The sequence below is a fragment of the Phoca vitulina genome, unplaced genomic scaffold (genome assembly GCF_004348235.1).
Source record: "Phoca vitulina isolate PV1807 unplaced genomic scaffold, GSC_HSeal_1.0 scaffold9, whole genome shotgun sequence".
Taxonomy (NCBI): domain Eukaryota; kingdom Metazoa; phylum Chordata; class Mammalia; order Carnivora; family Phocidae; genus Phoca; species Phoca vitulina.
In genome coordinates this window covers 50255141-50269580 of record NW_022589712.1, presented here as the reverse complement: position 1 = coordinate 50269580, position 14440 = coordinate 50255141, and the positions used below count along the sequence as shown (strand labels likewise).

The window sequence follows — 14440 nt, the reverse complement described above, 5'->3', positions numbered from 1 at the left end:
CTCTTTTTTATAACAGATTATTTTCTTTAAGAGAAGCATAAGCTGTGATTAAAGTGGCAATATAATTGCTGAATTTTTGTGCCTCAAACACCTGCAAAGGAAGCACGTTGACAAGAAACCCTCAGCAACCCAATTATTTCATGCAGGTTTTCATCCACCCCAAAAGCCATCCTCAAAATAGAACGGAACTTTTTCTCCTTCGCCAATCTGGTAGGTGCCTTCTACAAAGTAACCAAGAACCTAAATCACATTGTTTACCACTATTCTCAACAAACAAAATTTTAAGTAAAATGAGATCCAAGGTTTTTAACACATAACTTTCAAACTTTCATTATATCAATTATTTAATGGCACATTGAGCTTACATTTCACATCTTGATAGGAGGCTAAAAAAGGAACAAGATTTGTCTTCAGGGAGATAAGAGATCTCAAACTCTGTTCCCAGAAGTGGGAGAATAGATTAGATAACTGGTCTTTTCAGTTTTGAGGAACATTATAATTCAACTGAAAAAAAAAAGGGAAAATGAAACAATTTCAAGATTCCCACTATCTAGGAATGTGAGGAAGTTAGAATGTATATCTTGAAAAAAAGTAAATAGGGGCGCCTGGGTGGCTCTGTTGTTAAGCGTCTGCCTTCGGCTCAGATCATGATCCCAGGGTCCTGGGATCGAGCCCTGCATCGGGCTCCCTGCTCCACGGGAAGCCTGCTTCTCCCTCTCCCACTCCCCCTGCTTGTGTTCCTGCTCTCGCTGTCTCTCTCTCTGTCGAATAAATAAATAAAATCTTTAAAAAAAAAAAAAAGTAAATAAAGAGATAGCTAGGGGAAAGGAAATCCAGGGACAATTCTTCCTTAGGAGGCTACAAAATTAAACAATATTTTAAAAATAGCAATAAACTCAGTTCTTTCTTATACATTTTTAACAGAAGACATTTAGAGTTACACATAATAGGCTGAAGTGGTAAGATTCTTATATTTTTTTACATATCAGTGTCTCAGGAGTAAACATTTCCTAGGGGTCACTCTGGGAAATACAATCCTTTCCATCAGGCACAAGTGCGGGAACAAAACATTCAAGCTGAAATGGATTACCAGGTCGTAGCATGTACAAAGCAACTCACAAATCAGAACGCATTTCTATTGTCATTCCCAATTGGGGGAAGATCAGCATGGAAGGAAGTAGGACTGATATGGGAAGGTTTCCAGGCGATGACCCCTGACCTGAACGTTCAAGGATGGAAAGGGCATGAGTCATAGGAAAGGAGGATGGGGGCCCCACACACACACAAGTAAGAGAATCAGCATAAGCCAAAGGAATGGAGATAAGTTACAACAAATAATATTTGGGGAACGACTGAGGCTAAAGACTCAAGACAGATGGGTGAACATTAAAGCTACGATTATTGAGTGCTTATAACATACTAGACTCTAGGCATATATTCCCTTTTGTTTTCTCTAATTTAGTTTTAATAAAACAGAGCCCCAGGGCTCAGACCCAGGTGGCTCATTTCTATTAGCCACCCTCACTCCCTAGTTGATCTCTATAGTCTCATGGCTGTAGTCCCACTTGTACACTGATGACTCCCACATCTCTACCTTTAGCCTCAATGTTTCCTCCAACCCCAGACTCATATGTCCAACTGCCTGTTTGACATTTCCACCTGGATGTCTACAAGATATCTCAAATTCAAAATATTTAAAACCAACCTCCTGATTTCTGTCCAGCTGCCCCCCACCAAAAAAATCAAAAGCTGAACAATAACAAAAACTTCTCCTCCCTCCCTCATCTTCAAAATACATCCAGAATCAGACCACTCCTCACACCTCCACCTCTACCACCGCCTGAATCACAGCAGCAGGCTCCTAGAGGGGATGGACGTGAACTTCCCCTCGAGTCACCCTCTGAGTCTGTGCATTCCAACCCTTCCCATTTGCAGGACAGGCTCCAGTTACAGATACTGTTGTCTGAAGTGGAGACCAAGATTTAAGAGTGATTCTTGGACAGGTGACAACAGAAACAACGGAGGCTGAGGGCGGATATGAGAGGAAAACTACAGGGTAGGGCTGAAGGGACATCTGAGGACATGGAGAGAAACAAAGAACTTGAACTTTTGAGAAATATTGAGTCTTAGGTCAAACGTCCCCTCATGGTTAGCATTTTTTGACCCCTCAGCCAGAGTTCAAGACTTTAAGTCCAGCATTGGTCACATCACTGGAGGCCTAAGCTGAGTGCCTCCATCAGCGGACTTTGACCTCATTTTGTGCCCCCAGCACCTGAAGCAGCAGCTGGGACCTGGGAAGCCCTTGGCAGAGGTGCGCTGGTGGCATAACGTGGTGCCGTGGAAAGTGCATTAGGAGCATGAAGAAGGGAGCGGAAGACCAAATTAAGACTTTACTTGGGAAGTGAGGTTTCAGAGATAGAAAAAAGTATTTGAGTTTATCCAGGAAGATAACACCGATGGCCGGGTGGGTACAGCAGTGGTATGGCACATCAGAGGCAAGGCTTGGGGGAAAGGAAAGCAGGGGAAGAAATGGTGGGGTGTGATACCAAAAAGTAGGTTAGACTGGGAAGCTAAAGAAAGCAGCAGAGTCAAAAGAAGAGTTTTCCCTCTCCCCGAGAAGTGCACGGTGGGGGACAGGAGATGTTTAAAAGAAAAAAGGATGAGCCCGCCGACAGAAGTTGCCCTAGAGGATGCAGTTAGGGTTAATGGGTCATGAGGCCCAGGCCAGTTCATACCTGCCGTTCTTAATCTTTTCATCCCCAAGTACCTAGTAAATTACTGAGCTCCAAAGGAGGGTAGGAAGCCAGAGGCTTAACAACCTTAACAACCAACCAGAGGTTAAATTTGAACCACTCACTTGAGGTGTGAGTCAAGAAGTTAATGCGGTAGGAAGAGCAACACTGTCGAGTGCTGTAAGACAAACCTAGGTTATTACTTCAGTCCTCGAGGTTCCCATTCACTTCCCGTCAAGAGCTGCTGGGGCTCGGCTTCTCACCCTGCGCCAGCCACCCTGCCAACATCTGCGGTGGAACTCAAGGGGAATGAGGCTGGAGAGTGGATCTCCATCAACGCGATGAAGGTGGAGTGGAAAGGCCACTCACAATGGCTACCCAGCCCGCTTCGTCCGGGCCTCAGGGGGAAAACCGGTGGGAAGCACGGAATATAAACAAAACCCCAACACCTTTCTTTTCCTTTCCCTGCCCGTCACTCATACCCTCTCCTCACTGAAATGTAAGCTCCTTGAGAGCAGGGCTTGGCCCTTCATGGCTGGATGCGCGCCTAGCAGGGGGCCCGGCACGCAATGGACGCTCCGCAGATACTGGTGGAACACTGAACGGACTCGGCTCAGTCCCGCTTCATTACGCCTGGGCATTGAAGGATGCCACCGCGGGAGCCGCCAGAGAGGGCTGAGGTGGGAGAAGCGGAAGACTTCCCTGCAGGTCCCAGTGGGGCGGCCTGCGGCGCCGAGCGGCGGGCTCTGAGCGCGTCGGGAAGGGGGATTCGGCTGTCAGGCCCAAGACTGCACCGTTTGCCACTGACCTTCCGGCGGGGACGCCCGCGCGGGACGCAGCAGCCCGGCTCCGGCGTCCCGCTCCCGCCGCCCTCCGGGGGCGCTCGGCGCCCGCTGCGCACGTAGGTCACCTGCCTCCTGCTGGCGCCGCGGGGCGGGCCGGGCGCGGGCGGCAGGTGCGGCCCGGGCGGCCGGGGAGCCGGGCCCGGCGGGGCGCTGCGGGCCGGGAGCCGGGGCCCGGAGGGCCGCAGCTCCGCGCACAGTCGCAGGCCGAGCAGCAGCGCGGCGCCGAGCACACACCGGCGCAGGGCGCCGCAGCCCCTCCCGGGCGGCCTCTCCCGCGCCATGGCGGGGGGCCGGGCCCGGGGCTGCGCTCCGCGGCCGGCGGCGGGGAGGTGGCCCCGCGGGCCCGAGCCGCCCACGGTGGGAACTCCCCCGCGGGCCGGGGCGCGGGCTCGGACCCGCCTCCCACCCTGCGGTCCAAGAAAGCCTCGGCGTAACCTTATCCTGCCCGGCGGAGCGCGCCCGGCCGCTGGAAGGGGCGAGGGGCGCCGGGCCGGGCGGGGGCGTGGGGGAGCGGGGCGCAGGCGGCTCGGCGGGGCAAGAACCTGAGCCCTGGGTGGGGGGGGTCCCCGAGGGGGCGCCCTCCACCCCGGCCTCCAGAGCCTGGCGGAGTTGAAAAGCTACACGGCCAGAAAAAGCGCATTCCTAACGGGGTCCTGGGTGGTAACTTCATTTTCTAGTATTAGTATTGTTGGAGAAACACAGGAGGATAGGTGAGCTGCCAGGTTTTGCTACAAGGAACAAGTTCTGATTGTCAAGCAGTTTGTGCCATTAAGGATAAAAATACTTGGCACTTAGGCTCGGGTTTACAACTTCCCTCCCTCAAGAAAGAAGGGAGGGGGAGGAGAGAATAGCACCCGATACCGAATAATCAAATTAGAGTTATTCCATTTCTAAATTCTGCCTGAAGCCAATCCATGCTTTCTCTCTGTGTTATGAAATGTGTGGGGGTGAAGGAGAGGGAAAGAGCCAGCGAAGACATCTGACAGCAGGGAGAGAGAACAGAAGTTACCATGGCATGATGTAAATCAAATTAATTTAGCTCCAAACACACACCTCCCTGCTGTCTTGCAGAGATACAGAAGGACAAATTTATCTTTCTGCAAAATGCTCCCCAGCTGCTTTTTCCATCACCACCTTGACCTTAATTAATCAGGCTGAACGCTTACAGCCTGAAGTCCGGTGTTGACTGTTCATTTTCAATTGTTAGAATTCTTTCCCACAACCTATTTGAGGTTTGGGCTTGGGGTTTAGGTTTGGATTTGGGTTTGTTTTCTTTAGCTGTGGGCATTCTTTTTATGCTCTACACTTTTATTTTCCGTACTTCTACAGGAACTACCCCCCGCTGACCTATCCTCTTCCCTAACAGCCTAAGGCATGGACACAGAAACCAAATATGGAGCCCCCTTCCTCCACTCCCTGCATCTCAGGAATTTTCCATAAGGAGCCCTCCTCTCTAAAATCTCTCTAACTTAAGAAAGACCCAATCTATTCTTTGCACTGTACAAAGCACTTGGGCTATTTCTCTACCTCTAACAACCCAATCTAGTCCATTCCCTGGGCCACACCAGTTCTCAGGCTCATGAGTGTTTCTTTACGAGTGACTTTTGGTTTTTTCTTAGATGCAGCCCTCAGGCTGTTGCAGATTGGCTTTGTTTTCAAGAACCCAAGCAAGTACATTTTCCCTGACCCAAATTTTTAGAGAAAACCTCACATCCTGTGACTATTTATTTATTTATTATTATTTTTTATGAGTAAAGTGATAGAAGTTTATTAAGTGAAGATACAGAAAAAGCTCTCAAGAGTGAGAGGGGTCCCGACAGGGTTGCCAACGAGGGCCTTTAGGGTTGGTCTTTTATAGAAAGCTAACCAGGGAACTTAAATCCTTTCAACATCTCTACTAGTAACACCTTCAATGGCTTACTTCCTTTTTAGGGGCTGGTGATTCTTGTTGGTCACAGTTGATTATCATAAAGACACCCACCCCGCACCTGTGACTATTTAAATAATGAGTTTGGGTGTCAGACTTGAACTATGTGCTGAAGCAGGACTCTGCCTTTCAGAAGCTATGAGACTTTGGACAAAGTACTTAACTCTCTCAGCCTCCATTCTCTCATGTGTAAATAGACCTATATATCTGGTAGGATACAAAGATTGCATAAAATATTAAAGGTTCAGTACCTAAATTCACAGAAGGTATTCAACTGATGGTAATTACTTTTATTATTTACCATTAAGGAAAATCCTGAATTTTATCATGAACGATGAAATTTAAGCATTGATTCCCAAGTAGGTAAACATAAGAATGTATAAGAAGTTTTATAAATATCTTATACATTGTCTAGAATTAGGAGTATCCAACAGTTGCAAAAAACAACCATTAAGACTCACAAACGTACCCCATTCAGTTGTATAATGGTGTAAAAATATTTAAGACATGATGCGTATTGTGCTTGATCAACCTGGATCACCAATGTCTGCTGTAGACTTTGCTAGAGGTTTTATTTTCTAGGCAACCAACACAGTGCCGCTAACTAAAGAAGTAATCTTTTTGAAGATTATGATATCACTAACTTATGCCCTCTGCGCATGTGTTGAGTTACCCTCCGGGGGGAATCATGAGAGTATCCTATATTATGAAAATGGGGATACTTAATAAGACTCGACTGGAGGTGGGAGGGGGCACACAGAACAGTGTAGCTCTTGAAGAAAATGGGCAAGATGACCTCATATTTTCCCTTATCTCATTTCTATGGTTCTCTAATAATGTTTCCATTATGAGGAAAAAATCCAAATAAAGTGCAATATTTAAATGCCCTTTTCCCTCATCTTTTACAACTGTCTCTATGTGTTTATTACTAATAGAAAAAAACTGTTTATTTGTATGCAGCATCATTAATTTTCTAGGAAGAAATTTCCCACTTTTAACTTGCACATATTTCCCTGTGTCACGGATGATAATGAATAGTGCAATAGGTTAGTTCGTAGGCTGGAGAGGAAAATCTGATCGCTGCCTTAGCTGACAAGCCATCTTTCATTCACAACATTTGCTTTTCTCATGGAGTTGAACTTGCCATGTTCGTTTCTGGATATGTTTCAAAAATGCAGATAATCACTAACCACTTAGTCATAGGTTGGTTACTTAAATGTGCAGGCCAGTAAACCACAAAAGCGTTTTCATCAGATCACAAATTATATCCTTCTTGAGGTTTCAGCCAGCAAAATGGGTAAAACAGAACATTTTTCCCACTAATCTCCTAGACACCGTACATTTAAATTAGCACACAGGCGGTAGTGTAGTGGTTCTCAATTAGGGGTAATTTTGCCTCCCCGAGGACATTTGGCAATTTATGAAGACATTTTTGGTTGCTACAACAGGCAAGGGTAGGAGGAAGATGCAACTGGCCATCTAATGGGGAGAGACCAGGTATGCTGCGAGATAGCCTCTAATGCAAGGAATAGCGTTCCGCAACAAAGAATTATCCAGCCCCAAATGTCAACAGAGCTGAAGTTGAGAAACCTTGCTGTCACAATAGATATTAATATGGCAATTTTTAATGACAGACTGTCCAAAGAGAAAACAGAAGCTCAGAGACAAGGATCCTCACCTCTCCAAAGTGGTTATTTCCCTTTCACTATGAAGTATCCTGCCTGAAATAAAGTAATCAAATTTAGAAAGGACTAGAACCCCACCCCCACCCAATCCATGTAATACATGTTCATTGAGGAAAATGTACACAAAGCAAAAGAAGATGTCAACAATCATTCATATATCATGATTCAGAGATAGCTATCCCGTAAGACTTTTTTCTATGCATATATGCATATAGTTTGCAAAAATGAAAACATATTATACATATTTATTTATCATCTGCTCTTGTATATGGTACAAATATTTACCTATTAAATCATATGATGTTGGGATTTGGCTAGAGACAATCCAGTGGGAGAGGTGGGAAATAGCTGGGGGTATAAATGAAGCAAGAAGAACTTTGAGTTTATAATTGTTGTAACTGGATGATGAGGTTCACAGATCTCTATTATTGAGCATGTTTGAAATTTTCCATAATAAAAATGTCATTGAACAGTAATCTATTAACCTAACATCATTTTAATGGCCACATGTGTTATAATTAAACCAATCTTCCACTGTTGAATAATTAGATCATTTCCAAGTTTTCATTCTATAAGCAATGCTGTGATGGACATCTTTATAGCTAAATCTGCTGGATCTCAGGTGGACTGAAAGGAAAGAAAGAGGTCACGGATGATTCCAAGGATATTCCTAAGTAATTGGAGGAATGGAGTTGCCATTAACTGAGAAAGAAAAGATTTAAAAGTAAGAATAGCTTGGGGTGGAAAATCAATTTTGATGGTTTGATTTTGATGGTCATGGTAAATTTTGGAAGCCTATTAGACATGTAAGTGGAGATGTCGAGTAGGCAGTCTCATTTAAAAGACTAGAATTCAGGGGAGCAGTGAGGGCTGGAAATCGAAATTTTAGATCATGGACATATTAATGTTGAATAAGGGAGGGAAGAAATATTTGAAGGCTTAGCTCAGGGTCCACCAATTTATGGTCAGGAAGATGAGGAGACATCAGCAAAGGATACTGAAATAAGTAGACAGTAAGGGAACAAAATGTGTTGTCCCAGAAACCAAGTAAAGAAAGTATTTCTCAAAGGAAGACACTGAGAGGTCTAATAAAATGTGGGCTGAAAACTGCCCATGAGATTTGGCAACATGATGCCTTGTTTATTATCAGCTTTCCCAACTAGAATGGAACTCTGTGAGTTCAGGGACTTTGCTTTGGTTATTTCTACAATCCCAGTTCCTAGAACTGTATTTGGCATGTAGTACATGTTCAATAAATAACTGTTGAAATAAAGAGGAAAAAAATGAATCAAATCTGTGTGCATTTGTAATTGGTTATGATTCTTAAGACTAGAATCGCTAAGTTAAAGCAGAATTGTAGGTCTTTTGATATGAAGTGCTATTTACTAATTTTTCAACCCACTAAAAAAGCCTGATCAATTCCATTCAAAGGCCATCAACTATTGCTTTGTTGGTATCAGTGGGAAACACCAAAAAATAGCTTATTTTTAGTTCCCTCCCACTCTGCCATCACTGCACTTGAACCCACATTTGATTCCCCCTCAAATGCCCATCTCAAGCTGCATCCTACATAGGATTGTGTCAATTAGTTTCAGCCTTCCCACCCTAAGGATGTAGCTAAATATTGAGATGCCAGTTCAACATCAGGAGTATCCATGTTAAAGGAAGAACTTACCAAGATGAAAGCTTTCAAGACCTAGAAGAACAAAGTTCTAATAAAATGACAGACCCCTGGAACTGCTGCTTGGGGCTGGGATCCCTGCCTAAAATCACACCACTGCTTAGCCCACAACCTAATAAAGCTGGCTCTGAGCTAGCCTTATGGAAAATGCCTGGGGAATGGCTTAATGCCCTGGCCTGCCTGGCAGAGAGATCATGAGCCTTTCCTGCTTCTTTTGAATCTCCTAACACTGTGTTCTCCCATTCCTGGTGTTTAACTTACTCTAGCATTTGTGGACTTGCTTTATCTTTTTTCTACCTGGGCTGTTTCTCAGACATACAGCGGAGTCTTACCTCTGTATCTCAGCAATGCCCAGCATGGGATGGGTCTCAACCACATCTCTGGAATTGTTGACAAACAGACATCACACCCAACCCGGCTGAAGTCAGACCCAACATAGCACATTTCTTCCAACACCTGTTGCTCCTCCATCCTACCAAAAAAAGAATCATACTCAAACCTGTATTGGATGACTCAAAGGTACTACCTCCAACCCAGTACAATTTTGACCCAAGGGGCTTGGGAAGAATCAGGGAATGCTTCATGTAAGCTATTTGGGAAAGAGGAACTAAAATGAAAAATATGGGTATGGGGAGAATGGTACATGGATGGGGTGGAAATTATGGAGGCTGATTACTCTTAGGTAAGGCCTCAATCTGGACAGGAAGTTCAAAAAAGACACATACCCCCCCCCCCACACACACACAGACTGGATTCTGAAAACACATTTGAGATTTTGTTAGATAGGTGTATTTACAGACATTAATTCCCACAATGAGACAGTCCTGGATTTTATGACAATAAAGCAGCTTAGGTTAAGAATTATCAAAACATTGCCTCTTTCCTAAGACCACCTATGGAGCATTTCCCCTCCCTCACCCATGGCTCATCTTATCATTATGACACATGCCAGAAATAATCTCCCAGCTACAGATCACTTTGAAGTCAGAAACATTCCTGGTTGAAATTTTCCCAAAGTCAAGGGCTTAAAAAAACCTCTTAAGGTCAGAAAAGATCACTAGGGAACTGACAGGATAAAGTGAAGCACAGCATGCCCAAAGGCAAAAATCTCCAGGCTCTGTCATTTCAATTTAGCTTGTGAATATATTAAAAATCCTCAGGTCAAAAGCCATTTTACTTTCTCATCACATTACCGCTCTAGCCCTAGAGAAAGCATAAAAAAACTCTATGATTTTCAGATCATGATGCAGGGATTCTCAGACTCCAGCGTGCAGGAGAACCACCTGGGGAGCTGTTTAAATGTAGGTCGGAAGCCCCACCTCCAAAGATTAAGTCAGAGGTGAGTCCCCAAAATCTTTATTTTAGCGGGTTTCAAGTGGTCCATGATTAAACTGTGAGAAGTCTTGGCACAGAGGTCCTCCGCCGTGGAAATGATTGAGGGTCAAGGGTGGGATGTAGGAAGAGGTTACTACAAGGTGTCCATATATCCACGGGTGCAAATATTCCCCCTCAAGGCTCCAAGTACAGTTACTAAGAAAGGTTTAAGTATTAACAAAGGGTCTTCATATCCAAAAGTTCAGGAGACCCCTGGGCAGCCATTCTCTTCTTCCCCATGACTCCTTCCTTCCTGCCTGCCCTCCGGCTCCTATTTCTCTAGCACCTGGACATCGGCAGCATTAGCCCGGCTGCAACACCATTCAGCTCAGAGGACCCCAGAGAGCTAAAGACACATGGTCTCAGGAAGGTAGATTAAGGAGCAAAGCCAAAAAGTCAGCGTGAAGCAGAAGACCCTAGTCTAAGCTTGGCTTCCCTTAAACTACTCACTGGCTTTGTAGCCTTTAACCAGTCACCTTACCTCTCCATGCCTTGGTTTCCCCATCTGTAAAATGGGGATAATAATAGTAACTTCCTATGTGATGAGTAAATAAGTTGAGCTACTTAAAGAACGGAGACTACTGTGCCTGGCGCATAGTAAGTGCTATCATGTGTATGTCATGTGTTACTACTGTTCCCTGAAAGTCGGAGAGGACATCCATTTTCATTTTGCACTACTTTATATTCCTCTTGCCTTCGTGTTGAAGGGTTTGTTTGGGGCTTGGGCTCACTGGGCCTCAACTCGACTGACCTGAGAGGGGAAATGAAAACCACATCTCTGCCCCTGTTGTTCCTACCCAGCCCACTGCCTTTTTCCTTTACAATCATCACGTGCCAGGGAGTATGTGTCTAAGCTTTCCACTATTTCTGGGAAAGCACCTGATCCAATTTAACTGGTCAGTCTTTTCCTTCCCACTTTGACCTGCAGTGTTCTAAAACGTGTCCTTTCTCCTTCACATTTCTGATTTCTGCGGGTTTTGTGTGCCGGGGAACCACACACCGCTCTTCTCCCTGAGTTTACCTTTCTCATGCTGTGGGCTGTGCTCATTTACACTTGGCCCTTCAGACCTTGTCAGGGCCATTACGCTGACCGTCGATGGCCTGCCCCTGGGGACAGCGCCAGTCCTGCTCACTTGACCATGAGCTTGCATGGTCTGTGTTAGATACAGAGCCCATTGCAGAGCCTGCATCCCCCGCCACACACGCACCTCCTTGAGGAATGTTCCTGGGGCTGAAGCCCGCTGAGAATTTGCAAGGAGCTATTCTCCCTCCTCCGTCCCCCACCCCCAGCTTGCCCGGTGACTTAGACGGTTGCTCAGAGAGGGGAGACAAACGCTGTCTGAAAGAATGTTGCTGTTGCCAGGAGAGGAAGGGGGGAAATAGCTCCCCTCACAAAGGGCAGCCAGGAGAAAAGTGGCTCTAAGCTGGACGACAAAGAAGAGAGGACGAATTTCCGTGTCTTGCTAATACTGTGGGTGTGTAGCTACCATTAGCTGCTTCAACCGCAAAGTATGAGATCACTGGAATAGGTTTTTAATAGCTGAGGTTCTTATTTTAACATCTTTGTGGGTTTTTAAGTCAGCCTTTAATGTGGGGAAATTTTATGTGAAAACCAGGGAACAAATTCCGGTTATTGCTCTAACTTTGGCCCCCAGGTAACCCAGCACCTAACTCTCTGCAGCAATTGTTCACCAGCCTAAGTCCCACAGGAGCTGCGGGGATGGGGATGGGGATGGTGAATTATTTATTTTTGTCTCCCTTCAGTAACCAGTGTCTTGCACAGAGAGGAGCTCGGTGAAATATACGCAACCAAGGATTTCAAGAACCCTGCAATGCTGGATGTGGTATATATGAACTCAGTCTTCAGGCACCCCCACCCCCATCCAGCCAGGCACCTCCCACTGGCTATAGCCCAAATATCCCCTGCACTTTCCTGCCTCTAGACCTTTGCTTGTGCTATTCTTACTGACTGAAAGGATAGCCCTGTCCTGGAGATGGGAAGGTTGTGGGCAGGTTTGGAAAAGAGCAAGCTGAGATATTTGGATTTTATTTAATGAGCAATGCGGAGTCATGGATGGTTTTTGAGCAGAAGACACTAGTGTGGATTCAAGATAGAACCTGCTTAAGACTTTTATAGACCCTAAGAATGCAGATCACAGCACTCCCAAACCTTCACCTTATAGACTTCAAAATGAAAATAGTACCAAATAGTAAAACACAAAACATCAGCTATATTGACATTGAAAAAACTTGACTCTACATCTTCTAAATGTAAAATTCAGAATGTGAAAAGAGAACCCTTTTCCACACCTTTCTCTGCTTTTCCTGTCCACCCAAAACTGCAGTGATCTCTTTCTTCAGTCTCCCAGAAATTGACAGAATTTTATAAGGCTTGAACACAGAGATCTAACAAAATTAAGTGGCCACTGCCCACCTATCCATTTACTTCAACAAAATTAGGTGATGGTGCAGCATAATTGCTTCAGAATAAATCCTCTCGCTTTGGCTGCAGCCTCATGGAATGCACTGAGAATAGCCTCAGAGCACTGCTATAATATATCCAAAGTTGTCTGGTTTTTTTTAAGATTTTATTTTTTATTTTTTTATGTAGTTTGTACCCCCAATGTGGAGCACAGACTCACAACCCTGAGATCAAAAGTCGCATGCTCTACCAACTGAGCAAGCCAGGTGCCCCTAAAGTGTCTTTCTTGAAACCCTTAAAAGCTGATGGAATTTTAAGGGAATCTTGATTTTGTATATTGAATACATTAGAGTCCTAAGCTTGGTGGACAATAATGAAAATAGTTTGCAAACCACAAAATACAATCGTATTCCAGCATTCAATTACAGAATAAGGGTGAGATTATTATAACTGGTGAGTATTGGCACTGCATATAACCAGTCAAATCCTTCATTTTGCCTAATTCCAGTTTAGAAGCAAAAGGGTGTGGATTTCACAAGAGTCCTCCAGCCCTAAGTTTTGTTTAGCAATTAAACTAAATACGCAAAGGAGATACCTTAAGGTTTCATTGATAAGAAATAAAAATCAAAACTCAATCCGCAATCTGTCACCATTAGATCTCTTTAAAACAGAGAGACCTTCTTTAACATAAAAGTCTTTATCTTATTGACCACCATGCTTTAATGAAACACCACTATTTCTGTGTAGCTTGTTTCAAATCCCATGTTAAACAAAGGGGAGAAGTTCCATTATCTTTCAGGCTTTAACATCTCAGGATAAATTGGCTGTTCGTCTATTATTCATCCACCACTGTTAGAGATTAAGTCTTTGTTACTGACAGTGGTAAATCTTAGCTGGGCAGATCAATAGAGTTATTTCTCTCCTCAGACAACAGAAGTTAGGAAGATAATGATTAGCAATGTCTTTAAAAAAAAAAAAATTCTGCCTTTCATTAGCAGTTCATGCTCCAGAAAAGGCTTTTTGAGTTGCCGAACAAAAGACAGCTCCTAAGGTTCAACAACTTCATGTATCAGGGAAATTTTCTGCAACTCTGAAACCTCTCTAAGTGCTTGGAGAGAAAAGCATATTCTATACGCTGACTAGCCTCAGAACCATAGGAAAGCCTTCATAATTAACACTCTTTGAATCTGTTGTCGGTCAATGCTAAGTCCTAAGTTACTGCATGGAAGACCATCAATAGCCATAAGATCAGAATAAAAAGAAGAAAGCACAGACCAAACAAAATGCTTCAGCAATAAGAATAGCAGCTCTGCTCTCAGAAGACAGACTGCTCTGACTGGCTTCACACTTTAGCCCCACGTGGTTTCTTTGGAAACTACTTGTCATGAAATTTTATGATCTGTTAAAAAAAAAAAAAAAGTGTAAGAATATATCTTCTTACCTACCTCACAATGATGTTGGAAAGATTAAAATTAGATAGTTGTGAAAGTGTTTCTAACCCTCCGAGGAAAGACGGGAGAAATGCTTTGTGGATAAGCTTTTTCTTTGGAACTTTAAAATACCCCTCATGACCCCATCTCGCAGCCTTCTCCCATTAAAGCCCAGGATTCTGCTGACCACGCATTCAGCTTCGTTGTCTCTGAATAGCTCTTTACAATCATTCCAACTTGAAGCCCAGAACTATTTAATACATGAGTGACAAAGAGAAGAAAGAATGGCACCACCCCTCCAAACCCTTCCTGGATTAGTCAGAAGAGAATTCCAGCAGCTCGGC

General features: G+C 44.3%; 1 protein-coding gene across 2 annotated transcripts in view; it reads right to left on the bottom strand.

Moving 5' to 3' along the window:
* METTL24 (methyltransferase like 24) overlaps nucleotides 1–3858 on the bottom strand; it is a 96481-nt gene extending 92623 nt beyond the window's left edge. Inside the window, exon 1 of one of the 2 annotated variants that reach the window (XM_032408080.1) lies at nucleotides 3541–3858. In XM_032408080.1, the coding sequence (XP_032263971.1) occupies nucleotides 3541–3858 (318 nt within the window). The remainder of the gene's footprint in view (nucleotides 1–3540) is intronic. The other variant, XM_032408081.1, reaches the window with a different exon arrangement.
* Between the last annotated feature and the right edge of the window lie 10582 nt (nucleotides 3859–14440).